Genomic DNA, 14,628 nt, shown 5'->3' with positions numbered 1-14,628 from the left:
GGGAAAGATTCTGATTCCAGAGATATATATTTAAAATTTCACTTTGAAAAATTTCATCACCTAACATTTTTGTTCCTTACTAAAATAGATTTTTTTTAGGTTAGTTTTTTCATTTGCTAGAGGGAGGGATAATCAGCATTTAATCATTCATCAGGAGAATCATTTCCATCATTTTCTTTGGCTTTAGATTAAAAATTTATTCTTTAACTGCAGTAGTTTATTCAGAAGGCCTTACCATCTATGCAAAATATTCTCCTATCACCTTTTATTTTTCTCTAATCCATCTGATTTCACATAGAATACTGCAGAGCAGCATCTTGAAATAAAGAAAAATGAGTTTGTTTTGGTAAATACCAAGAGTTTCATCTTTCATAGCTTTCACTTTTCAACATTTTCTTCTCCTGCAGTTATATGAATTAGCAAGCATAATAGGAGTGCAAGAAATCACCGGGAAGTGCTCCAAGTAGCTCTTCCTCACAGACATGGAAGCTCCTGGAGGAACTTCCGGTGGGGCTGCTCTCTCCCTTCTGCTTATGGAACGGCCTTATGCTCACACTAGGACTAGTATTTGCCTTGCCACGCATTGTTAAACAACAAACCAAACCATCTTATGACCCTGCCTGTAGATGTCTGGAATAAAGAGAGCTTAAAAAAAGATGTAAATGTTCTTGCTCAAACCCACATACCTGCATTGTGGTATTGGGATGGGGCTACTGGCCTGCTTCTGCCGAGGCAGTGGGAACATGATTGAACCCTGCTTTAGTGTAACACTATGTTATGATATCTTTTCTTTTATTTTAAAATTTAATAACTTTTAATAATGGTTCAGATATTAAACTAATGCAAAAGGTACACTTTGGGAATTTTTGTTTGTACTCCTGACTCAGTCCACCCCATTCCTTCAACCCTCCTGCCCCCATTTTTCATCCGGTTCACATCTCTCTTAGGGGTAACACAATTTGTTAAATTGGTGATAATATATAACTTTTTGATAGGAAACCATGCAATTTAACACCAAGGCAATTAATTGCTCCTTTTTTGGATCTGTATCTACTGAGGTATTTTCCCAAGAGGTTCATTAATAACATTGCCAAAGACAGCAGTTGAGTGCTCCGTAGAGGACAGTATTTCTGACTCCCGCCGGAAATAACACAACTCCTGTGCCAGTCTTGAAAAATCATGGGATTGAGGCAGGAAGATCTATCTGCCATAGGCAGTCAGGATAAAGGCCTTGGAGAAGCACAGGAGGGAAGGGGGACATCATGACAATCTGAAAGGAGACACTGAGTCTGAAAGACATCCTGTGACCTGCCAACGTTAATCACAATGCCTTCTTCTGACCTAGAACACCTGCTTCTGTTCCTCACAGCTGCAAACACAACAGCCCTTCCTTAGTTACCCTTGCCCTTACCCCAGCAACGATCTACCACAAGCAGACCCCCTACCCAAAATGCTTCCTCTTTCTAACAGATGTGACAAAAACCACCAGAAGAGACTCATTCTAATTATGTCAAGAAGGGATTAAAATTATACACTCTTGAGAGTTTAGAGAGCTTGGTTGGTCCACGCTAGCATCCTTCACCTTACCAATCACCTGTGCTGGGCCATCAGATATGCCTTTAAAAACCCATAGATCACAGACGGCCACTGCTATCCCTCTCTAGGGGTCCCTCCCCCTCAGGAGCTCTGTTTTCTTTCTTTCTATTAAAATTAATCCTGTTACTTTAGTCTCACCCTTGTTCCCACTGATTTCATTCCTTGAATTTGCAAGACAAAGAACCCAACTGTCTAGATCCGGTGTTACAGGATGTTCATGTTCTAATGAGATACACAGTTCCTTTATCTGAAATGTATTCAGCCATGAGGACTTGGCAGAGCTAAACCATTGAGGGAAAAGTGACCTTATAATCTCCAAGACATCACTTTTAAAAGAGGACAGGGAGAAAGAAATTTAAAAATTGAGAAAAATCTGATTTTCTTACTTACCTAAATTCTAACACGTGGATTTCTTTGAATCCTGGCAGTTTCTTAAATATCTTTTGCATCTGTAGAGAGAAAGACATTTGTGAAATAATCTTTGGTTCTATCGGGTCACATCTTACCTAACTGTAAAAGCCTAAATACTTGTGATGAGTTAGGGGAAAAAAGGAAAATGGAAATTGAAACAATGAAAGAGGTCAAACTTTGTTCTCAGTTATTTCTAAAATCCAGAGGAAAGTATTTTGCTATTTATTTAAAAGCCATAATTGAGTAGTTCTGACCTGTTTTAATGGTTACTTTACATCAAATACAAAATAACTTTAATGTGGTATTCGAAGGAAACATTTTTGGCTACAGAATTTTCACTTACATAGAAATAATATGTTTTTTGACTGTATAACTGTAGCAAGTATAATATTTTCACTATAATATTATATGAATTGAATTAGATGACTTGGAAAATATCTATAATAATAAAGATGCTATTAAGTTCAAAATGGCTGCTGTACATGGCCTTGAGTTGTCACGAATATTTCAATATTTGTCACTAACTAAATCTGCCTAAATGGGGGTCATTCTCTTTCCCTAGATCTGCCTTTCTCCCTTGCCTCCCCACCTCAGTCAGGGTCAGAAAAGACAGAATTCCTGTACCCTCTCACATGCAGCTACCAACTCCTGTTAGTTTGAAGTTCACAATGTCTTTTGCTTCCACCACATTCTCCTTATTCTCATGGCTGCTTCTCCTGCCCTGTCACCTTTCTTGCACTCCTGAAATGGGTTTCTGAGTGTGTGGGGGAAAAAAGGAGGAGAAATGGTTCTTCAAGTGCCATTTTTTTCCTAAGTTAATCATTCCATATCCTTTACTCCTCATTAAAAATTCCATGATGGGCTGTACTGTCTGTTGAGTAAGGTCCAATTCTTTAGAAAGGCACTTCAGAATTTCCTGAATCTTAGCCCCCAGCCCAACTGCCGTACCATTCACACTTCTTGCCTTCATTATCCCTTGGCCAATATCATTTCCTTTAGTGACACTAAACTGACCCCCGCCCCTTCCCCCATACAACATGCACTTCTGTTTCTTTAGGCCCCTATGTTATGGGTTATTTTTCTTTGGCCCAAGATGCAGTATCCCCCGTTTTCTGCTCATTGACTGTTTCCCCTGCCCATATCCATTTGCAAAGTCAGCTTGAACATCTTGTCTACTGAGAAGCTTTTGTAGAGTTCCAGAATTAGGTGAAGTTATTTCTCTTCTCTGCACTCTAGATCTTATTTCAGTGTACCACACAAAGGCTTGTGAAACACATATCAGTTTCCTTCACTGAGATCATGCTCCTTAGCTGCATGAACTAAGACTTGCTTGTCTTTGTCTGCTTTGTTCTTAGTTTTTAGCAGATTGTCATTCACATAGTAGGGACTCAGCAAATATTGTTTGGAAGGAGTGCATCTCTTTATTCTCTAAACTTGTTGACATGTCACTGTGTAGTCACCAGATCTAAAATTACTGCTGACTCTATATTACCTGTGTCAAGGACAAGAGCAGTGATGAACAGATAATCCCCAAATCATTCATATTGGACTTCGAACTGCATCATGGAAATTTTTCCCCCCAGAAGACTCATTTACCTTCTAATTAAATTTCTTGTATCAATATTAAAAAGTGTTTTCATTTCCTGCACATATAGGAACTGCAGTGATGGGTGATAAGAAGAGACTTGTGTAGCCCTCAGTTTAAATACCGGTTCTACTTTTTTTTTTTTTTTTTTAGCTGCAAGACCTTGAGTTTATTGCATAATCTCTGCATTTCATTTTCTTAGCTAGAATGGGATAATAATACTAATGCTACAAGGTTGCTGTAAGGAATAATTAACAGGTAACAGGTGCCTGGCTCACTCTGGCAAAGTTGGTGACAATGAATTGTTTATTTGCCTGTGTTCTACCTCTCCTACTGAATTACTAGGGCCTTTGAGGGCCTAATTTTCTTTTACTTCTCCAGTGACTACGCAGCATGGAAACTGGTAAAGGCAGAGACTGATTTTTTTTTTAACTCAATGGGGGAGCACAGTATAAAGGTCACTAGAGAGGTCAGGGACAGATGACCTGGTACTAAGTTTCTGTGCCTCCACCCCCGCACTACCATGGGTTTAATAGAGAACCAGGAGGTTAGGCTCTGTAGAACTGGTCTTTATTATGGAGCAGGAAAGGGCTACATGTGCATGCTTCAGATCTGCTTTGGTCTCCTGTGATGAACAGCTTTGGGGCCACAGGGAATTTGCTGTGCTGCTCCAGTAACAGCACCAGGGACTGAAGGTTTAAATGTGAGCTGCGGTGTTTAGAGCAGGAGATTCAGAGATAGTTATACATATGAAAACAGTCAATCAAGCAAGGAACTGCCTCAGTAGAAGCAGATGCTGTGTTGACAGCAGGGAATAGCACTGGGGAGAGCTGTCCTGCCCTCCAGGAGTACTTCACAGCACTGGCTCTGGTGGAGAGGATTTATTGCTTGTGTCCATGCCCTCTTTGTGAACTTGTCTGCAATTGATTAAGAATCAGCTTTGCTTAGGAGGGTGTACACAAGTGTCTAGGGAGGAGACGACAAAAACCTTCAGTTAACTCTGCTAAGTAATCTTCTGGGGGAACTTCCAATCATGGAGCTCTAACCACTAAATTGCTAATTAAGTGCCCAGTTAACCTTATTAATAACACTAAAGGCACAGGGGTCTCCCTGAATCTGCCGGAATATGTGTTCATGGGCTGTAAAAAAAGCAACTCTGTTGAGTCCTTGTGAATCGTTTGCATAGGAGAAAGCATTCAAACAACAGCTAAGTGATTCCTTTTGACATTTGTATTACATTTCTCATTAGGTTTATTGTGGAAATTAAATTAAGGCAGAGCACTGTCCATTAATTCCTGATGGGCCTGCATGGCTGTGCTATTGTAGCTTTGGGTTGTGGTGGGCTGAATGTTGTTCGATGGCAGGCCTTGAGGTGGTCTTGCCCAGGAGCCTGGGAGGAGAACAAATGCTGTAAGCAGAGGCTCCATCTCAGAGAAACCCGACTTTCAAAGGGAATCAGCAGGAATAAGGTGATGGGTCTCTGAGTTAAAACTGGCTAAGACATTCTCTTCTGTGTCTGGTAATTTTTTTAGAGGTTATAAAGGAGCATGCTCATTCGAGGATGATGCAATAATAGTCCTTTCGCTGACAACGTTTATTTGGGGAAAAAAAAGGAAGTTGTAGTATAGTGGTTAAGAGCAAGGGTTCTGGTGATGCACTGCCTGGACTAAATCTTGGCATTGCCAGATAATAGATGTGTCATCTTTGGGGGATATTAATTAGTTTTCTTGTGCCTTAGTTTTCTCACTTATAAAAAAAGGAAAATAATATTACTTCTGAGATTATGTGAAAAATTAAATGAGTTGGTACATGTAAAGCATTAAGAAGAGTGTTCACTATTATTTCTTTTCATAGCAGTTAAAAAGCTAGACTTAGAAAGGGACTTTGAGGTTGTCATTAATTTCTGAGACTGGGGAAAGCATGATCCCCAAAAGTTCACTGCTAATTCTTGGCACAAATGGGAATTGAAACTTGGATTTTAAAAACATCTCAATGTATTTGTGTTACTTTCCATTTAGGTTCTTAGAAAACACCAGGTCAGTGAAGAGTCTATTACCAATTATCTAACTTTGAAGATACTCTGACTATATTAAAGATTTGCCAAAAAGAATACTTCAAGGAACAAGCAGAAAAGTTAACAAACTTTAAAAAACTCATTCTGTCTAATAATCCCTGTCTTAGTACTTGTGTGGTTCCTAAGCACCCTAAGCTGAATCTTTCTCTTTGAAGTTTATAGAAATGATGCTTTATATTTTATTGACTGAATGCTGATGCAGGGCAGGGTTAGAGGTTAAGAATATTTCACTTCTGCATCTCTTCTCTGGGTGAGAAGAGATGAGTATTGAATTCTCCACATATGAGAAGCGGGTGCTCTTTTGTTCCCTGGTCATGTGGAATAAGATTCGTGCACACACAGGCTATCCATAAATGTGGTTCATGGTTATGTAATCTCATGGTGCTTCTATTTTTCAGCTGTATTTATACCAATTACTGTCCCAAGCTCTGCATGAGGGGCTAAGCTTCAGAGATTAAACAATTTCTGTTCTTGAGGGGAAGGAAACTTATATGCTGGTGGTAGTGAGGGTGGTTTGTGAGGAGGGAGGAATAGAAAGCGCAAAGGCATAAACATTGAACAGCGATCTCAAGGCTGGGTGATCAGCAATGGGACTGCAGTGTACTAGGTTTTAGTAAACTTGGCAGACAGGCACTGAAACCAGTATGGGTGGAAGGAACCCTCTATGACAGCATAACTAAAATGAGGCTTGGGGAAGAACATTCTGGACCAAAGAGGCAGCATATGTAAAAGCTAAAAGTGAGGAAAATTTGCAAATAGTTTGTATTTCTAGAAATTAGAGTGCAAATGGGAGGTATGAAAGAAACTGCTGTAAGATGAGGCTGAAAGGAAGGCAGGGGTCTTATCATAGCTTGTAGATGCTACACAGCAGAGTTGTAGGATTTGCCTTTCTGGGAATGAAACAGCATTTGAATTTAGTCAGGGACAGATACATGTGATAATGGTTGGAGGTGGAAAACATTTTGGGAAATTGCCTCAATTTAGTAATTGATGACCTAGACAATATAATTGCCTTCTACTTATCACCCATGAAAAATGTCATGTCTTTAAATTCATCAAACTATAAAATGGAAATATTATGTAGAGACAAGGAATTATGTATTAGAATTCATATTTCAACCCACTATATTGTCTAGTTGGTGCCTATGTAGTCATTTTATTTTATATTCTTTAGAATTGTGATCCACATTCCTGATATATGATTGACACGTGAAGAGTGAACATATTTAATGTACATCTCAATGAGTTTTGAGATAACTATATACTCATGAAACTATCACCATAATGATCATTTAGACATATAGAATATCTGTGGGTGTAAGTTAAATGAGATTTAAAACATACTAATATTTAAAGACAATCTGAAGGTAAATAACACTTCAGAATGGAAAAGCTAGAATGGACAGTTTGTGGACATTCTCGGACTTATTCTAGTGTTTCTCTTCTTTTCAATAGTTAAAAATGGATGCCTGGTCACAAGAAATTGTAACTACTATCCCAAAGGGTGTGTGTTCTGTTGGTTCCCACATTCTGAGCCATTGCTGGGATATGATAGTGTGGCACTGTCCACTCACCTGCAGCTGTGACTTTCCTGCTAGCTCCTGGTAGTATGGGGAGCGGGAGTCAGTGAGCTCTGCCTTGAACCTCTGGTTTGGCAGAGAGATGCTGAACTCCACCCTCTGCTCCAGCGGGCCCTCTGACACGTTAATGAGTTCAGTTTCTTGTTCCTGAGTTAAAAAATAAGCACTTCTATTAATGTAAATCACAAACAAATGCTATATATCATATAACATATTGATATTGTATCTAGAGGCATATTATGCAAGTTCAAGTATTTTAGATTAAAAGTCTTAGTTACTAGAGGTAGTCTATGAATTTCTGTGAGAAATTAAGTACCAAAGCTCCAATGAGTTAGCTGTTTAAAACCCTTGAGAACACTGTTATTCTATGACTGTGATCTTCATGAAAACATGTATATATCTATATACACATAACACCCCGAGTCATATATATATATGACTTCCACTTATCATACATGAAAAATGTTGTGTCTTCTTCACAGAAGAAATATGATAGGTCAATAAATGTATAAAAAATGTTCAACGTTTCTAGCAATTAGAAAAATGAAAATTAAAACTTCACTGAGATTAAGCTCACTCCAGTCAGAATGGCAATTATCAAGGATACAACTAACAATATGTGTTGGTGAGGATATGGGGAAAAAAGTTACACTCACACATTGCTGGTGGGACTGCAAATCGGTGCAACCATTGAAAGCAACATGTAGATTCCTCAGAAAACTTGGAATGGAACCACCATTTGACCCAGTAATCCCAAACCTTGGCATATACCCAAAGGACTTAAACTCAGTATGCTGTAGTGATGCAGTCACATCAATGTTTATAGCACCTCAGTTCACAATAACTAAGCTATGGAACCAACCTACACGCTCTTCAAGAGATGAATGGATTAAAAAAATGATATATATAGAAACACATAGGAATATTGCTCAGCCATAAATAAGAATGAAATTATGGCATTTGCCAGAAAATGGAGAGAACTGGAGACTATCATACTAAGTGAAATAAGCGAATTCTAAAAAACAAAAGACATAATGTTCTCTCTGATATGCAGATGCTGACTCACAATAAGTGGGGGGTAGGGCGGGAAGAATGGAAGTTCACTGGATTAGACAAAGGGGAATGAAGGGTGGAGAGGGGGAATGGGAATAGGGAAGACAGTAGTATGGATCAGACATAACTTTCCTATGTTCATATATGAATACATGATCTATAATCCACATCATATCATGTACAACCACAAAAATGGGAGGTTATACTCCATGTATATATAATATGTCAAAATACATTCTACTGTCATGTAAAACTAAAAAGAACAACTAAAAAATTTAAAAATGCAGTGTCTTTAGATTGATCAACTGTCAAATTGGAGATCTTATATAGACAAAGTATAATGAATAAAAAATTTGCATTTCAACCCAGCATATTCTCTAGTGGTGCTTAGGTAGTCATTTCACATACGTATGGATGGTGCTTCACTAGGATTGTACCACGTTGTTGTATGACTTATCAATACTGTTTGTAGAGGATTGGACGAGACATAGTAACTTACAGATGCTGAGATATTAGTTCATATAGTCATTTTTAGAGAAGAATCTAGATTTAATTAGAACATCTGTGCTCAAGCTTTACATTGAAAATAGAAAGTACTATTAAGTCAGAAGGGGGTTTGAAATTTCTCTCAGAAGGAATGACACATTTGGGCCAACTTTGGAGGCATGTGACTGAAAATGGAAACACTGTTCTGAAGATGGGAATTTGATCTTGATCATAAAGGACCAGGGGTAATCCTTCTTACCTGTTGGCCTGGAAACCAACAGGGGTATCTGACTGCACTGAATGCACATGAGCCCCAGGACACAGAGTAAGCCTGCGCTGGGTTTCAAACTTGGGGTTTGGCAGATTTTCAGCCCTGGGCACTCAGATGACACTGACATCTATAAACTTTCTCAAAAAAGTAAGAAATATGTCTGTAGAAAATTGAATGAGTTTCTAGTCTAATGAAATTAGAGTTAAGGGAGCTGAAAGAAGAAACAACCATGAAGGACAGAGATCAGCGGGGTGGTGGCAGACATGTCCTCATTTCTGGCCACAAGCTCTCCTCTTCCATGGGATGGACAACTGCATTACTTTTAACTGTAGTGGGGACACATAAAGGATGTGGGTTCACCTTTAATTAGCTAAAGACATTTGTTTGAAAGAATTTTATTCATTCATTAAAAATACCCATTGAATATCTGTGTGTAGCACAGTGCCAGGATTTATGGGACAGAAAAGGATGGTATCTGGTATTATTCTCTAAAAGCTTAACAAGTTATTAGGCACATTTGAAAATCACACGAAACAAATACATTTAAAAAAAGTATTACTGAGAAGTAACTTTCAGCCACTTAAAGTTTTCATTGTCTTTACTGTTTAAAACATTATTTTTCATTAACAAATGGTAGTTGTATATATTTATGGGGTCCAATGTGGTGTTTTGATATATATTTACAATTTGGAATGATTACATCAGGTTTATTTAAGAAGTTCATCATTTCAAATACTCATAACTTTTTCTGTGGCAGGAACATTCAAATCTACTCTTTCAGCAATTTTGAAATATGCAATGTAATATTATTGATTAAAGTCAGCACTCTTTGCAACAGATCACTAAATTTTCCTCATGTCTAAAACTTTGTACTCTTTGATGAACATTTTTCTTTCCTCATTCATCCATCCTTCCCCAGATTCTGTGCTGTTTATAATATGCATATATAAAAATGGATTAAATTTTCATCCCTCTCCCTCAGCACCTTCAGAAACTCCCTCTTATCTATGGGTTAAAACTCAGACTCTTTTTCTAGTATTTAAGGCTCTCCATAGTCTTATTCCAGTCCATTTGAACAAGCTGTTTCACTTCTCTAATATAACAATCCGATTTCCCAGAAAGCACATTATTATAGTCTCTTCACTGAGACCCTCCTTACTTCTCCCCATCTCCAGCAATAACACACACACACACACACACACACACACACACACACACCCTATGCCTCCCCCACACCCACACATACTTTTTTGCTTCTTACCAATAATTCATGACATGTCTAAAATAATATTTCCTCTGACCACCTAGGGTCTAGAAATCTTTGTCCCCTCTGCACTCCTGTAGCATTGACTAATATCTGAGCTTCTCAGTTGGAACTCATCATCTACTCTCCTGGAGTCTTTTTATGTCCAAACCTTGTTGCCCCACATGATTCTCATATGCCACTGAATCTCCCAAACCAAAAACACAGGGACAATTTATGCACAAAACTCAGCGAATATACATGACTAAGGATGGCATCTTCCAGCAACCTGTTCTGATTTAATCATTTGGTCCTGATCTCTACACCTGCCATCTTCAATCAAAGCTTTTAAAGATTATTTTGTTATACCTAATGGCATTATAACTTCATGAATATAGTGGCTGTGTCTTGCTCATCTTGGGATCTTTGGTGCATAGTCCAAAGCCTGGCTCAGCAGATTCTAGTAAAATGGTTGCTGAGTGAAGAAATAGGTGATAGATATATAATAAAGAGAAGAGGCTAAGGTGATGAATACAAAATGAAATATTTGGGAGATATTTACATAGAGAGAGAGACCTATATAGATTTTGAAGTCATATGAGAAAAAAGAAGATCAACTACCTCATCTTAGAAATTTTATAGTAAATATATTTGGAATTATAGCCAGTTATTTTTTCCAACAGTACTTTCCCTGTTGATGAAGTGGGATTTTTCAGAGAAAAACAATGTTTTTGTTTGTTCACAGCATAGTTCAACCAAACCTGTAGACTTCTGGCCTAAAGGACAGATAGAATGGCCAACAGGATTCTGATTTCTCACGCAGAGCTGGAGAGACTGAATGTTCTGCCCTTGTCCTGTGGCTCATCTGTGCTTTATAAGTATGGCATGTGAGGGTAGAGGTCTCCCAGGCCACAGAGACAGGTGTGGTTGCTCTGGCAGTGTAGCAAGAATGTGGAGCCAGGTTCTGTTTTTTGCTCCTTGTGTTTCTGTCCTGTTAATTGTCTGCTGCCCACCTTGTGCTCCCTCACCTACCACTCATTGGTAGTGAGAACTGTGATTCCCTGCCCTAGCACTGGTATCTGGGCTCCGAGCGTTTTGGAGAGCTTGAACATTTCCCTGTTTTCACAATCAACATTAAATTCTGTAACAGTCCTCTCACTGGCATACCTCTTCACTCACAGTACACCAGGCTCCTCTTCCTGAGAACAATGTTTCTATTTTTTCTCAGTCTGATGTGAAGGGTTCTGGTCATTTTGTTATTTATCTAACCTATCCATGGTGGACATGACTTCTTGTTTGCAGGGGGTCATCTACTGGAGAAGGTGCTTCATTATTGATTCACTAATGCCTGCTGAGCACCTACTGTTTGCAAGGTTCTGTTAGGTATTGAGGGGAAAACAGGCAGGTGAAGAGCTAGATTGACTCAGAACTTCTTACTGTTGTAGGCTTCTTGGTGTCATTGAGGCTACTGAGAATTTCATTGAGATGTGTGTCATCAAGAGTGAGAGAAAAGGGTCCAGCTGAGACATTGGCAACGTCTGTGGAAATTAAAAAAAAAAAAAAAAAAAAAAAAGACACAAGAATGAGACTAGAGGAGTTTAAATTAGAACAAGGTCAAAATTCCATATGCTTTTTCTGTCACTCTGGAGTTTATAGATGTTAAATGCATTCTGAACTCATTTTTCTAAGGTCACATAAATATGTTCTTGAAAAAAAAGTATAACCCATACTCTCAAGTTCAGTAAATTCTTCATTCTTCCTTCTAGGACCCAAATTTGGTGTACCCTTAGGTATGATGCAGTTAAATGCACTTACCAAGTGAGATTTCATTAGTTTTTCTTTTTTGTGATTTCCTAAAGTATGTGAAGGTAGATATTTACCTTGAATTTGTTCTTTACCCTGTTTTCTTACAACACAACCCAAGTCTTTAAAATTTAGATTGCTTTAGCAATCAGGACATTAAAATTTTAATCATAAAATTCAAGAGATGAAAGAATATTGAGATGCTATCAATTTACCCCTTTTAGAACAGACCACCATAAACCATTTCAGATACCTGGCAAATGTTTTGATATGTATAAAGATCTCATGAAATGGAAGTCCTAGGTTCTATCCAAGGAAAGAAAAAACATCACTGTAATGTACAGTTCCCACCATTTTATAATAAATTGTTATTACAAACATTCTGGGAAAATATTATTATGATGAATTGGTATACAGTTAGCCAGAAATTGTTTACCATTTTAATTTTAATTAGGCAAACACATAGAATACATTATTTTTGAACATTAGAAAAGAGGATATACCAAAAAGTGATTTGATCTCTCCTGGTTCCCTGAGGAGTGTGTGGTGCCTGGGAATCAGCAGTCATAAGTGGTCTCTTGTCACTGTAAATTTCCGTGAAGTCATTGTACTGTTATGGGGTTGTGGTTCCTAGTGGAAGTACTGGCAATGGGTGTCAGAGTCATCTGTGGAAGGTGACTTTTAAAAAAATAAATTTTAAATTGATACATAAAATCACATCTATTTATGGGGTATCATATAATGCTTTAATTACATTTATGCATTATGTAATGTTCAAATCAGGGTAAAAAGTATCTCCTCAAACGTTTATCATTTCTTTGTGGCAGAAATGTTCAAAATCCTTCCTAATATAGAGCAAATTATCATTATTATTATAGTCATGGTATGATAGAAATGTTAGAGAAGATGAGTTTTGGGGGTAAGAAAAAATACATATCCTTTGGCATATCAGCTTCTTCATGTATGTGGTCCCTAGCATCTTCCTCTGCAACTCTAGATGAAGAACTTTGTTGCAAGCAATTGGGATGGAGGTGTTCTGTATCCTGGGATTTCCTAGAATATCACCAATTTAAGGAGTTCAAATTTTAAAATTTTCTACATAAATCGTTAATACTAAAGTTTTTGTTATGATAAGAAAATGCTTAGCTAGTATCCTAGAACAATATGTATCATTCTGCTTTATTGCCATGAAAAGAGAAATTATCCAGATAATTAAAACTAAGATCAGTTATAATGTAGTCTGGGTTTATCTTCTAGTGCATTTAACTCCCTTTGAAGAAGTTTCATTCTTCCTTCACACCTAAGGTACCTAGTACTATTTCTGATCAAAATGCAATCTCAGGAAACTATTGTAACCAAAATGTTAATTACTTCTTATAGTTGAAAAACTCAGTTGTAATAAAGTCTGACCCTATGTAATGTTCTCCTGTCCCTAAGAGTGTTGCATTTACATTTTAAGAATTCAAGGTTCAGGTCAAAGATAGGGGAAGTTTAATTTTCAAATCACAAACCTCTATATCCAAATTTTACTACAATTGCAAAACTTATCAATACTGATGTTGGAGAGGGCTGGGGTGGAAAGCGAGGCTTGGGAAGAGATAGTTTTCTTTTGAGTAAAATATTCAAAGTATCCTTCTATTTGCAGTAAGATGTTCTGTTCTTTTTCTGCATAAGATCAGCACTGATTCCAAGTCTCTGGCAAGCATGATGAAAACTGCTTTCATTGCAGTTAGGATTTGGCAGTTCTTTCTGAGCTGCATTTTGGAAATAATCTCAATGCAGAAGTTTTTGTGCATGAACTTCAACCTTGGGAGTCCAGGAGCACTGGAAAAATAATTTAAAAACCTTTTTTTGCTGGAACTCAAATATACACAAGTGAGATATTATATTATTTATCTACTGGTATCTTAAAGTTTCTTGTAAGAAAAAAATGTAAATTAATTTATGAGAAAAAGTTAATTTTAATTTGTTCCTTAATTTATTCTACTAAGTTTAATTTTATTACATAAGCTTCTGTCAGCTCAGCTATACTAACTTCAACTTCTAAAAATAGAAGTACAAATTTTAATTTCTCTCATTAATTTTGATTATTTTCCAATATGAAAAATGAAGTCAATGTGAAGCAGCTTTTATATAAATTCCTCCTATAAATAATGCTTTTCTGAAGAACATTTGTTATTAGATATCACAGGTCAAATTTTATCTGCTTATAAGTGGAATCAACAATTGATTTTTTTTATTGTTCAAGAGTGTGTTTTACTAACTTTTTATAATTGATATTGAACTATATTTGTTCAATTATTAGCTACAAGTCAGTCTAGAAATGATAAATTAGCTGAACGTAGGAGAGATATAAAATTAAAATATAGCTAGTAGTTTTCTCTGAATGTCAGTAAATAAATAAATGGGATATTATCACTTGTTTAAAAATCCCAATTTTCTCAGTTTACAGATTTGAAGTTGTCAACATTTGATTTTAAGACATTATCAACATAAGTTAAAACCAAAGAAACTGAGGAAAACATT

At 37.1% G+C, this 14,628-nt stretch overlaps 1 protein-coding gene across 1 annotated transcript in view; it reads right to left on the bottom strand.

The window, feature by feature from the left end:
* Impg1 (interphotoreceptor matrix proteoglycan 1) overlaps positions 1-14,628 on the bottom strand; it is a 136,683-nt gene that overhangs the window by 89,276 nt on the left and 32,779 nt on the right. Inside the window, exons 6-8 of the mRNA XM_047559188.1 lie at positions 11,737-11,837; positions 7,241-7,393; positions 1,987-2,045 (exon numbers count right to left, since the gene is read on the bottom strand). Coding sequence (XP_047415144.1) covers positions 1,987-2,045; positions 7,241-7,393; positions 11,737-11,837 — 313 coding nt within the window. The remainder of the gene's footprint in view (positions 1-1,986; positions 2,046-7,240; positions 7,394-11,736; positions 11,838-14,628) is intronic.

This window comes from Sciurus carolinensis, chromosome 7 (genome assembly GCF_902686445.1).
Source record: "Sciurus carolinensis chromosome 7, mSciCar1.2, whole genome shotgun sequence".
NCBI lineage: Eukaryota > Metazoa > Chordata > Mammalia > Rodentia > Sciuridae > Sciurus > Sciurus carolinensis.
This window is presented reverse-complemented; position numbering and strand designations above follow the sequence as displayed.